The sequence below is a fragment of the Falco peregrinus genome, chromosome 5, assembly GCF_023634155.1.
Source record: "Falco peregrinus isolate bFalPer1 chromosome 5, bFalPer1.pri, whole genome shotgun sequence".
Classification (NCBI taxonomy): Eukaryota; Metazoa; Chordata; class Aves; order Falconiformes; family Falconidae; genus Falco; species Falco peregrinus.
The window spans coordinates 83,902,008-83,916,003 of NC_073725.1; the positions used below are offsets into that span (position 1 = coordinate 83,902,008).

The 13,996-nt window shown below is 36.5% G+C and overlaps 1 protein-coding gene across 5 annotated transcripts in view; it reads right to left on the bottom strand.

Moving 5' to 3' along the window:
* Positions 1-13,996, bottom strand: part of C5H7orf50 (chromosome 5 C7orf50 homolog) — a 135,772-nt gene that overhangs the window by 121,500 nt on the left and 276 nt on the right. For 3 of the 5 annotated variants that reach the window (XM_055806375.1, XM_055806378.1, XM_055806379.1), the window contains exon 2: positions 12,584-12,729. In XM_055806375.1, the coding sequence (XP_055662350.1) occupies positions 12,584-12,712 (129 nt within the window). In that variant the 5' untranslated portion in view covers positions 12,713-12,729. Of the gene's footprint in view, positions 1-12,583; positions 12,730-13,334; positions 13,376-13,771; positions 13,962-13,996 lie in introns of those variants that run through there. The other 2 variants (XM_055806376.1, XM_055806377.1) reach the window with 2 other exon arrangements.

Consider the following 13,996-nt stretch of genomic DNA (forward strand, 5'->3'; position numbering starts at 1 on the left):
AAATTCATTCCACCTCTGTGCTCATTGACTTAAGCACCAGAACTCTGCAGAATAAGATGCTTAGTCCTGTTTTCAAATGTCATATATGAATTAATTAGCACACAAACAGATTTTAAAGTATCTTTACACATAGACACTTAAAACAATTACTAAAGTTACTAAGCAATAAAGAAAACAGCAAAAACAATGATTCCAGTCATATTTCTCATGAAATATTTAGAGTTTCCTAGTGGAAGCTTTGGCCACAAAAGACTTGACCTATAAACAGAAAGGCCACAAGATGATGGCTGAATTTGAAATAGATAGCTAGATATTCTTGCAACCGAAACAGGAACTGCAGAGTGGAGTTTCCAGCAACTGCTGGTTATTTGCAAGTGACTGCTAGTCACAGTCTAAGGAAAAATGTCATTTACGCACATCCTCCCTGTAGAACACCAAATACATCTTCTCTCAAGAAAGATGCAAGCACTGCCATGCCTTCTCTGCTTAGAAGGACTTCCTAAATGCTTTAGCAAGAAATCTCACACCATTGTGCTACATCACACAGCCCTTTTTCCTCATCATTTTCAGTTTCTGAATTAACCACAATTACTCACATCCTATTGACTGCCAATGTACATTAATCACACCTTGAAAGATGGCCATTTCAGACAACACAGAACTGAAGGAACGGATAACTCTTGGCAATACAATTCTTTGCCCAAATAAGACACATCTGAGATTACAGATATATTAGGTTTGTGTAATCTTGACACTTGCCATGAATAAATAACTTCGTTGGAGTTACACAAATACACTTTCCCAATTGTAGTAGTTGTTTATTTTGGTTTTATAAGGGTAAACTCCTTTCCCCTGCTCCTTCCTTCCAATGTACAAACCTGGGTTTTGATTGATGCCATGGTAGAACTCCTTTCATCACTACTGTAGAAAACAGATTAAGAAAGTGTCTTTGCTCAGAATCTTATAATAATAAACAGACAGTAAAAGCCTGCTCATACATACTATGAAATAGATTTGACTGTGATATCAGGTTGTTAATGATCATGTAGAAACAAACTAGGAAAGATCAGATTACTGTAGTATGAAGAAAACAGTATTTACTCAACATGAAACAACCAATTGCATGTTTAAAACCAAATTACAAATTTAAACTACCTTATGAGTTTCCTCCTGTTAATATTGTGGTACAGGCTTATGAACTGTGCCTGAAATGACTAAATTTAAACATACACTAAAAGTACTCTCCTAGGTGAAAAAAAGGCACACTGCTTCCCAAATTTTTTTCTTTAACAGTAACTATGTACAAAATTTATAGAAATGCCACACAACTTTCATGTTTTTATATATACAACATGCTTTCTGCAGCCCATCATCTTGCAATAACTCGTTACCATGACTTATCCATGAACCAAAAAGACCTATGCTTTATGTAGTTTTCTGTAAAATTAAAGACTGTGATCACAAGTAAATAAAACCTTTTCTGGAGTGTAGGGGAAAGAGGAAATAAGAGTAAGAGTTTTGATACATCTTCTTTACTTTTCTCTCTGGTCTCTCACAAATTGTTTAATTTAAGGAAACTATTCTATATACCTTTCTAAAATGCCAGACTGACGACAACTATGAGATTTAAAAACCTCTTTATCACAGATGCTTACAATCTTTGCTATTATAGTCTATATCAAGTAATACCAGACTTTTCTTGTCTGAAGACAAAAAGCACACAGAAGAAATAAAAACAAAAATTTTAAAAACACACATATAGAATCCCTGAAACTGTTAACTACTTTTGAAAATAATACCTTAACACAAAAGTATCTTGGAGATAGAGTACTATGGAATGTCTAGAAACAGCAAAAACTAGCACCAGTCTGAACCCGATAAAACTGAAAGCAACCGTCTTCCCTCAGCTGTGTAAAAAGATATGAGAAATATAGTTATTCAAGACCACTTTAACATGTTAAAGAGATGCTGTAACATTGCATCCTTTTAACAGTTTTGGGAGGTACACTAAACACCAAATATGCAGGCACAACACACCCACATCTACAAAGAGCAAAGTCAGTCACTCTAAAGATAAAGCTTGATTCATTTATGAAAAGCATTACGTGATCTGAGGGCATGTGACAGGGAATTTGAATCAATGACTCAGGCGATCACAGATTCTGTGCAATACTTTGACATAATGCAGGCAAGATGCAAAAGTCATCCCTCCCTTCCTGTTTTGGTTCCACAGAGAATCAGAACACTACCATTCAGAATAATCAATCTATAAATCCCAAAAGACAACATATGCTATAAAATAAATCTTTAAAAAAAAGCAAAAATAAGAATTCTTAAAACATAGTTTTCTTCAATATTGTTTCTATCAAATGAAAAAGATACAGATTCATCTTATATTCCCCGATGTAATCAGGCATTTATATTATTAATTGAAAATGGCTTATCTGGCATTAAAAAAATCCGTTCTACTAAACCTGCAAATAGGCAAGCTTTAAGGAAAAAAGATGAGCGCAAAGTTTTAACAAGAAAATGCTTTTAGAATTTCAGACTAAGTAGCTAAACAAAATTCACTGACTATACAATGCAGGGTCTAATCTTTTTTCCACCCATCAAGTTATATTAGAAGCTAACTGATTTTTTTTTCCCCCATGTTAGGATTTCACTGTATTCTCTCAGCTGTTTATTAAGACTACAAAAGGGAAAAGGTTGTCTGGACCACTTAAAATGGTTAGGATTGTCACATAAAAAAATGTGTTAGAAAGTGGTTTACCATAAGTAAAAGCATGCCAAGTTCAACCCTGATTATAATTTAATTCCATTTGAACATGTTTCTGCATAAGCAGGAAAAACAAGTGAGTGTATGAAGAAGGAAGGTTTGAATTTTAATAGCTATTTATGAAGGTGAACCAATGAATTAATTTGATTTTGATTGAAAACAATGAAGATAAGGGTTTGATTTTAATCTAAGGGACAGTATCCTTCCTTTTCACCCCAAAAGTCTTACCTTCCCCATTCAGGCCATCAAATATTTAAAACTTTCATCACAGAAGAGCACAGGGCCAAATTCATTGTTTAATTCAATTGATTGAATTCTATCTTTGCAACAGAAGTTCACGCTTACATTACCATTTACATCTACAGCAGCCTAGCGGTACATAGTTAAACCGAGCCATTCCTCATCCAGCAACTGTTTACGTTAAGAAAATATTATTTTTACATTCTGTTTAATAAATAATTTATTTATAATCACAAATAAACCATTTCCACCACTTTATCTTTTTTATGTTAAATTTGCAACAACAGAAGATAGGGAACAAGTCATTTTTAAGACATGCATAGAGATCATCTTTTCTGTACATTCTTAAGCTCTGCTGTCAGCGGGGTATATTGTGGTACGTGCCCTGTGCAAAGCTTTAAAGAGACACTAGATTTGAAAGTCTGAACACTCTCCATTCTTATTTATAATTTAGGAGTCCTTTCTCCAGCAGTATTGTCCAAACTATTCCATATTGACATATGATACATCAAACTTTTAGCCCTTGGCTTTTGGCTTCCTTTTAGGCTTCCATTCCATCACATGGCAGTATGACACAGCCAGAAACTAAGAATAAGCAGTTGCACACTGAGCCAACCATCCAAGTTGACAAAAGAGCAATGCCTTCTCAGAACTTCAGACAGTGCAAGCTCAGTTCATTACTTTCAACTCAGTCTCTAATGTAAAATAACTGAAGTAGCACATATGTCCAGTGAATTACACTACAAAAATCTAAAGATGCGTATCTGAGTCTCACAAAACAACCTGTGTGTTCAGAATGGCTTAAGTTGTTCAACCCCAGTGATAAAACCACATTCAAATTTCCAACCTGTTTTCTCAAATTGTTTGAACAGCCTACTACAAGTATATACAGAAGTTTAAGTTCTAAATTAACAGCCTACTGAACTGTTCATTACCAAAAAGTAAAATTAACTTTTTAAACATACCTACTCTAAATAAATATCTAATGCAACAGAATAAGCTCTTCCAAAGCAGCAACTTTGCTTGCAAATCCCAACTCACTTGATCCACAAGCAAAATCACTGAAAAGGTTTAAAACCTTTGCAAATTGTGTGGAATGTGTTTTCTAGAAGAATATTAGGAAAACTGTGGGGAAAAAAAGACATACTAGAGCAACAGGAAAATTATTGGAATATTGTTAAATTATCCTTAGAAATTGGAGTTAAAGCTATTTTTACAGAAAGCTCAGTGGTAGAACTGCTTAATAGTGATGGAGAGAGATTTGTTTTCTGCCTCAGCAGCACAAACATTTCCTTTCCTGGGCATCCTCTCAATAGAAACAGTAATAAAGCGGCAAATAAGATTTTCTTCCTTTTAGTCTCTCTCCATTCCGAACTACAAAAGACAAACAGCCTCTACCTGCCTACAGAAACCTATTGACTCTTGTGTTCCAATACTTAGTTCATGAGTGAAGTGCACATAGCAAATTGAGAGAGAAAGCAACCTAATTTATAAACTCGCTTGGTTCTCAAATACAAAAAAAGAATTACTTCTGATATTGAAAGCTTAATACTTTTGGAGCAGTGATAAACATGATGTTCCTTTCTTACTTTAATGCAAAGATGCCTGATGAAGCGTTACGTGCTCAGAAGCACAGACTTGCTGGCAGAGGTGCTGCTAAAGTTGACATCAGATCACACAGAACCTAACTGCATGCTCAGCCCAGAACAAGGGGTCTACTAGGATACATGGAAAACCGTCCCTGTCCCCACTGTATCTGTGCTCTTCTTGATTCTTGCTAATACTGAGTGAGACCTCTTGGGTCTTGGCCAGAAGATTTTATTCCAAGAACTGTAGAATCAGGACCATCAACCACTCCTATTCTGAGCCCAAACTAGACCATGACTTAATCTGGACAAATCTTTGTAAAGAAGACGCCATGTTTTAAACGAAGCATGGTAAACTTTTACCATGAAAACAAACAATTAAAAAATCCATAAGTTTATTAAAAATGCCTCTAGAAAATCATTCAGCTACAGACTTGCATGTAAGAATAGCCATGAAAGATGGGACTTTCATAATAGGAAAAACGTCTCTATTCCAAAAGTAACTAGAAAAAAATGACCCAACCAATGAGGTACATGAAGGCTCCAAGGCCACAGAAAGGCCATGCGCAATTTCAGTAAGCTCTGTACTACCCTTCAGTGGAACAGTTCTGAAACCACCTTGTTGTTTTACAAGTGGGTAAATATGAATAACTCACATTTATGAGTCAGTACAAAGCGTAAAGGTAGGCTAGAATGACAGTTATTAAAAGTATGTATTTTCCCCACATAAGGTTTGATATTCTCTTTTATATAACCGTTCTGCTCCTTTTTAAGTGATGCAGCTCCAAGTCTTTGGTACATTCTCTGAACAATTTTGACATGTTTCAAACTAAGATGGTAGCAGCAAAGCTTTGTCTTCTCTTGTGTGTGTGTGTGTGTGTATATACATATGCTGTTTGCAAAAGCCTAGTTTACAGATTATTAAGATAATGCTGAGAAATTCAATAAAACATTGCTTGATGATCCTCTGTTTGTGCGATTCAGTTAGGTAAACACATTCAAAGACTGTTTGGTTCTTTAAGCAACAGGTTCCCCTGTCAAATACCGTCATGTTTGTGCCCTCATTATTTCTGGCAGATTCTAGAAGTCAAAAGATTAATTTTCTGTTCTAATTACCTGTTGGATATAACAGACAAGTACTTTCCAAGTATTTACTAATCTCTGTGGCTTTGATCTAATACCCAAGAGCCATTTTATCTATGCTGTAATTTATTAACATACATAAATATACACTAATCTTTCATGCATTTTGCAATATTGCATCTAAACACAAAAGGTATTTTGGAGGAGGAAACTTCTGGTAAAATAATTCTAGTTTCTGATTCATACTGTGGAAGCAGCCACCATGCCCCTATTATCCGCTCCAAAGCGTGGCGGGTTTTTTGTTTTTAATCTATTCCATCAACACACAATAATTTGTATTTTATAAAAATCCTTATACCAGACTCCCACGTTGTTTAAAAAAGCAGTAGCATTCTGTCAAGGACAGGGAAAACTGCTGCTTTTTAGAATAAACACATTTTAAATATCCAAATCTTTGCTGGTTTAGGTTTTTTGAACACATTAACATTAACAAAATAGTACCAAGAGCAATAAACAGGAAGTAACAAATCCACAAGAATCAGGCTTGCATTAATATGTTATATTATACAGACTTCCAAGTTCCTAGCCCTGTCAAGAACAATTGCCTTTGAATGCCTATTTCTTTACTCTTCATCCTATATCAGAATGTAGCAAACATTTATCCTTTCAAGCTTACAACTTAATTCCTTGCCAAGTGGAATGTGTTTTGTGAATTGAAACATCTAACGGGAGGAGTTTTTTTTAACTGAAGTTAAACATATTTTGACATTTTGTGCCAATTTTTCTATATTCAGCAGTTTGGGCCTTTTCCAGCAATTTTCATTTATGATGCCTCCCTCTATAATGAGTTAGAAGTCATCAACACTGAACCAGAAAAGAATCATAAATGACAAAGGGCAGAAAACTGAACAAAGGGTTCTGACTGGACTGGAGCTGAGTGACAAGTAGTGAAGCAGACCTAGCTTCTGCTCCTCACTTCAAAAACTGCTGGAAGACCATTACTCAGTCAGCCCACAAGTGGGAATCCTGTGCTGAATTTCAATTTTGTGAAGATATTTGCAGCTAAATCATGAAAGCAAGGATTTTTACTGGAAACCTAACAAGAACCATCAAGGAAGGTCTCATCACTAAGTAAAGAACGGGAGTTGAGAGAAGAATCAAGTACATGCTCAAAGAAGAGAAGGAAGAGTTTCCCCTCTTAATAGCAAAGAAGGGACAGTTGTATTTCTCCACCAAACTCCCCATCACTTTAATACCCTGTCTACATTAATAAAAGTAAGGAATTAACTTTGAATGTATACAGATTAAGGTAAATACCCAGAATTAGCATGAAACTCTTGCTGGTTAATATGTAATGAAGAATGCACAATTCCTTTAAACAAAAGTAAGAAATACACCACATATTGTTTATACCAAACACAGTTGGGGACATGAGCCTTTCGCCTGGGAAAACCATCTTCAAAGTAGCAACTGTTTTCCCAGCTGTGAAGACTCTTTCCTGGGAAATCTATTCCTACCATTATAAAAATAATTTTCAAAAGAATGTAAAATTATTCAGCCTAATCTATGCATATCCATATTTCAGACACTATTTTGTACCTTCTTAGACATGTCTGTTTACAAAAGGCCTACTATTCTCTATAAACACTATATGGTAGCACAATGAAATTTACCTCTTAAAAAATAAAACTATGGTTCATTTAATAAAATAAAGCAACTCTATCACTATTCTGATGAAAAAGTGTTAGCAGGAAACAAATATTTCAGTCCCATAAGCAGCTGTCCTCAGAGTTTGGGGAGTGGAGGGTGTGGTGTTTAATTTTCTTTTTCCTAATTTCAGGAATACCACATAGATGATAAGAAAGCAGACAAACCAAGTAAGATGTCACACAGTAAAGTCATACATGCCAAATGGCTTCAAATTTTTTCCCCACTATCAGAAGGCCACCATACAGCAAGCCAAAAAGACCAATGGACCAGCAAACTTGTCTCTGTACAAGTGAAAAAATTACAAACAAAAGATTAAACTAAAATTCAACTGAAAGGTGTCCCAAAGAAAAGAGAAATAGGCCCAACATTTCAATTACAGACTGGCCAAAACCAGCAGACTAAAAAGAGCACACATATCCACACTGACATTTAACTTCACCAGTTTAAGAAATAACTATCACCACCCTTTATCACCAGAAAACTGCTAACTGCTGATGTATCGTTACATCAAGGCATGGGGGGAGACGGAGGAATGGGGGAAGATGAAAGATTATGTCATCTTCTCTTCATAATATGTACAGAACTATTTGCATGTTAGAAATACTTTTTCAATGGTAAAAAAAAAGTACAAGACAGGATCCTTACTTTAGGAGGTTACACTAAAAAATCTTAACTTTTTGGAATTTTTTTTTCAATATTTAAGATCTTAAAACAAACAAAAAAAAAAAAATCAATAAGCCTGGATAACACTAATGCATACAACAGAGGATTAAGCTAGTAAAGCAGAACTAAACAAATGCAGGAAGAGCTGATACATCAAAAATGTATTTTGGAAACTACTTGCATTGCAATTGAACTATCTAAAATACAGCTAATATTGGTAGGCTGCTAATCAGAAGAAAATCCTGCAACATCACACTAAGTTGTAACCTCATGGCATTTTTTAAGATGGGAAAATAAAAAACAAGTTATTTTGATAGTTACAAGATAAGCTTCCCATTAAATAAAAATAAATTAGTGGAACAATAAAAGATTACTGAGTTTTGTTGAAATAATGAGTTGTGGATGATTTGCAAACACAGGCTTTAATATGCATTAATGGGTTGTCAAATAAATAAATACTGTAAAGCCAACCTTGGAAAGTGTATCTGCTTGATAGGTTTTGTGGCATGAATGTCTGGTTTGCATTCCTTAAACATTCAAATTACTACCCCATTTACCTGATTACAAGCAGATTAGAGATTGTATCAAAGTAGCAGTCCTAGCTACTCCCACCAAGCTCATGTCAAAATGTTTTATCTCCACAGCTTAAACATACTTCTATGGGGTTTTCCACACTACAAACAATTATTTTAAAGAATAATTTTTTGTGATTTGTTTTGCTGTAATACTAGCTTAATAACTCCTTATTGGTCTTTATGATAACCTCCAAAAAGCTGAACAGGAAAACCCTCTCCCTACTAAGTTTGCCATTTTCCATTTAGTAAACAGACCACTGTTTGGGCACCTGCACACTAGCCCTCTGACTAAAGAAACACCATGAGCTACTTGTTTATTTGCCATTGTTTGTACTATCTGCATGGAATCTCAAAAATTAAATTCCTTTCCCACTGATTTTGCCTTTATCGGGGGAAAATGTTGATTCCTCCTCCTCCTCCAACGATTTCCATTGCTGAAGATAATAAACATACAAGGAAACACCCACTGACTGTATGTGCATTACCTAAAGTACCTTTCAACCATGAACAACGGGATTTGATTTATAAAGATTGACTGCCTCTTAGTCATTGTAATTTTCCTTAGCTACAATGTTTACTAGACTAAATGGGGAAGGAACAGGAAATTAATATTGTTTTCTATGGATTATGCATTTTGAGTCTTGCCTAATAGATGTTCAACTCTGGAAGAACTTACTGTTATGTAGAAAGCCTGCAGCTCTGGAAACAGCACTGGAGAAACAAGATTTACCCTTAAATTACAAGGTTAAAAGATTCTGTGATACAATAAGGTCATTCTGGGTAGAACTCAAATAGCCTTCATAAACAAAGCAACCACAACATGTTGTTCCCCATCTACAGTGTTGTAAGTGTCAGTACTGCTGTTTCAATAAGCTTTGTGGCACTAAAGCAGCTGAAATTTTAAAGGGTGAAGAAATCCATAAACAGAAGCAAGACATGGGTAACTGCAAACAAGCACTTCTAGTGCTTCTGTTATTTCAAGATGACACGTTAACAACATTGTGGGGTTTTCAGTGAACTCAAAATTAATTTGTCTCAGACCTAGACCACCAAAAAGTTTTTATTCAAGAAGCCAGTATTTAACATCAAACCACCAGCCTAGATGGCACACTTTTCTTTACGCCTATGTTATGTGACAATTCAAAAGAATAAACTCGAACATTCAGAAGGTTTAACATACGAGTATGTTAGTTAACTACAAAATCATTAAAAAACAGGTAAAACTAATGTCCAGGCATTAAAAAAAAAATCAATTTTTGAAATGTGGGGTTTACTGCCTAGTAGCTAAATAAAACAGTAACATTATGAAAATCTGTCAGAAAAAACACAAGGCTGAGTTAAGTATAAAAACATATACCACATAGCTCCACTACAGATGTGTCGCTTAGAGCTGCATGGTTCTAAGATAATTCATGAAAACATTTATATTGGTCTTGAATTGCTCATTGCTATTTAATGTAAACAAAAGAAATTGAGTAGATGAAAATCAATAAAACATCAAGATTACTCTGAAAGGTCAAGTAGTTCCAAGGAAAAATGCTTTAGTCTTATGGTGGTAAGAAATTTTGAAATAAATTTCACGAAGGAATGATCAATGTACACTAAATCCAGTCACGACACATTTCAACTTGCCTGCCTGCAGCTCTATAAGAAAATCAATTAGAGATTTACATTTTCCACTTTGAAGACTAAAATTGCTGTACTAGAATAGGAAAAAAAAAAAGAAGTAAATCACAGGAAAGTGACTTAACGAACCAGTGAAACCTCTCTCCCACCAAAAGCAACGTGTTACATAGCTATCTTTTGACTTCTTTCCATCACATATGAGACTCCTTAGGAGAAACTGGAGTCTACCCACCCTTACTTAAATGCCAAAAAAAAAAAAAAAGGTGTATTTTTTAATGCACTTTCTGCATTGAAAGTCAATCACAGCTCATCAGAATCCAGTCACCATGATTCAGGAATTTCTGTAGATCTATCAAGTTCCCAGCTTATTTTAAAGTAACAGAAATAAAGAAAGTAAGACTGCAGCATAAACTCTCAGCAGTTGCCTTAACTTTTGTTCTGAATTTCTTCTTTGGAACCATCCAGACTCACTGCAGCCTCAGTTACTCCTCATCTTCCTGTACACACATATCAATTCTACCTTGTTTTCTACATTTTCCATGCTGACAACGTTTAATGACCAAAAGCACGTTAAAGCATAACTGTTATTGTGACTTAACCAAGTATTTCATACAAAGCTGGGAGTACACGTGCAAAGTAACAATCAAACTGGTAAACAGCTTATTTTCACTAACTATTTCTGAAGTAAAATTGTCTGCCTACTATTTTTCATTCTCAACAGCCGTTTCAAATGAATGTGGTCTACTAACTTAAGCTTTCCTACTATCAACAGTTTTAGTTTATAAAGCTGATGCCAACAAAATGTCTTGTCATAGACCTTATATGGAATTCCCTAAAACTCACATTACATAGATGTTGAAGCCACCCACTGACACCAACTTTTATAATTCTAAGAACCGTTGTGCCTAGTGGTGTTCCCCAATAGTATTAAGGATTATTCTTTCCATTTAATACTTGCTCTCTCTTTCACAGTCCTACAGTCTGCATGCCCAATAAAAACTAATTTGGGCATGCTAAAAACTTACCACTTGACATCAGATGGTCCAAGAAGGCCTCACGTGCCAGGGGTTTGAAGCCCACTTTGGATTTTTTCCACTTTTACATGAAATTATACAGACTGCCACAGGCAGTAAAGTTTTAATTTTGACATTTCAATTTCACACTGTTTTATCCAGGAAAATTATTTTCACTCAAATTGAATTATAGTACTGTGAATCTAAAGTCTATAGTACGTACCCAACAAAAGAAAGAAGAAAAATTCTCTTTTATTAAGCTATAAATACCAGATTTTCTATTTTTGCTTTGATATAGATGAAGATGCAAGATTGCATCTTTCCCTACTTTACTTAGGAACATTTCTACCAAGCTCAAAATTGCAAGAATTTGCAGATCTCTGAACAGCTATTGCCAACGGGTTATAGTATGCTTCACAAACTCTAAATGTAATAGCTAGAAACACTCAGGCATGCATAAGGTCTCAAAAATATTCTTGCCAATTAGCTCAAAGTCTAATAAAAAAATAACACGTATTACTTTTTAGTTTTAAAATTTCAATTGAGCTACACTCTCATGATGAAGTAACAAGCAGCTTTCACACCAATTTACACTAGGCCAGGAAACATAAGAAAGTTTTTAAGACTGGGGCTCAACATCACGTCAAGAATTCCTGGGGAAAACACCTTTGCCTTTCCTTCTCCGCTTCAACAGTGTCAAACTGTGTCATATTTCTTTGATCCATGTTCTACCATAATCACTCAGAACAGCAGAACTAAATTGCCCTGTTTATGTATTTCCATCACAAAAAACTTGCAGCTTTAAGTTTCCGCTAATTAACATCTTCATATTGCTAATTTCATTCTCATAAAATTAATTAATAAAATATTCAGTAATATAAAGAGACTGCTGACACCTTCTGGCCACTGAACATTCTGTCCAAAAATCAAGAGGATTTCCAAGTAAACATCTTTCATGTTTTTCCTACCACTCTGGATCACGTGAAAACCTAAGCTACGCCTATGTTGCCATATGACAGTTGCTAAAAGCCATTTGGTTCACCTTTCACCCACATTTGCTCACCTATTCTCTTTCACAGAAGCATCCAAAATAAACAGACATCATGTACTCTGCTACAATTGTATCCAGATGTGGCTTAATTTATCTTCTGCTTTTAACATTCACTCTAGGTATATCACATCCAAGGAATCATTGCAACTGAATCAAACAGGTCATTCCGATTCAGTAGTGAATCTCTAAACCCGCCACATAACAGGTAACAATATATCCAGATTTTATTGAATTAAACAGTCAATACTGGGAGGACCTACCTGCAGATTTTGTTTCTTCTCCTTTGGTTCACTTTCCAATTCCAGCTCTTCCTTTTGTGCCACAGGTTGCTTTAGCTTTTTTCTTTTTTCTGCCTTCTTTTCTTTTTTTCGCACATCCATTTTTGGCATCCTCAAATAGAACTATTCTGTAACAGAAACCACCAAACTGCAATTAGAAACTTTTTTTTTTAATATATTTTAAATGTCAGTCTTGTGTACAGAGTTACACTACAATTACACTGGTATGAGAACTATTTGTGACTACTTAACTACGCAATGTATGTCTGCACTGACTTTTGATCCATTTTGAAGAATTTTCTTCATGCTTACTTTAGAAGTTACATGCGCTAACTTCTGTAAAGCTTGAATATAATTTTCCTGTAGAAAACTGGATGCCTGCCTATCAGGCTCCGTTTTGGAAAATGCTTCATTGACCCTCCTGGTAATAATCCCCCATAACTGATGCTGTGCTTTCTGCAGGTTATAACACACCACTGAGCTGTTTGATCAACTGTCTGCCTCAGGTAACACCAACCAGACCTCTCACTCCTCAAAATACATTAATGTGACTGTTTAGTCACCTCATTAATAAACATATGTGTGCATACACATATCCACAAGCAAAGTCAGCCTACCCGATTACTAAACAGATAGTTTTAAAAATCAGTTGTGTTTAAACTGCAAGTTTTCTTGTTTTCACATAGATCAATGGGGAAAAACTATGATTAAAGAATTGGCTCAGGAGTTTTACCTTTCATCTTACGCCAACATAAAGGTGAAGGTGAGCAGGAGCTGCAGAAAGCAGATCTAGTTGTAACTGGTCATTATTTCTCTGAGGTAAAAATCTTATTTAAGCGGCTTTCCACAACTACCTCACACAAGCACTTTCTGTAGCAGCACAAACGCAACACTTGGCCATCACAAACATTTAGGCTGCCACACACGCCGGCACACACCCCGGCCCCGGCACCCCCAGCCAGGGGGGAACCGCCACCGCCTCGCCCAGCGGCACATCAGCCAGTACCAGGCCGCCGCCAGGCCCGGCCGGCGCCGCGGCTTACTGAGGAGCCAGGAAAGCCTTCGTGACTGGGAAGTTTTACAATTTGAGCAGTATGTTCTCAAGAGCAGTCCCCAGAGCGCCTTTGACAGCCGAAGGAACGTTACTGCCCTGCAACCAGCGGTACCCACCCGCTCCTCCGCGCCGCACGCCCAGCACCGAACTCCCACCCGCGGCGGGGGCCGGGGCACGACAGCCGCGCCGGGGAGGGGGGCGAAGCAACCCCCTCAGTCACCGTCACCGCGCCTGGGGCCCGGCCGCCCCGGCCCGCCCGCACCCCCCAGCCGGGCATTAAGAGTTCCCAGGCGCCCACCGCCCCCCGCGGCGACGAACGCGGCTCCACGGGCGGGAAGCAC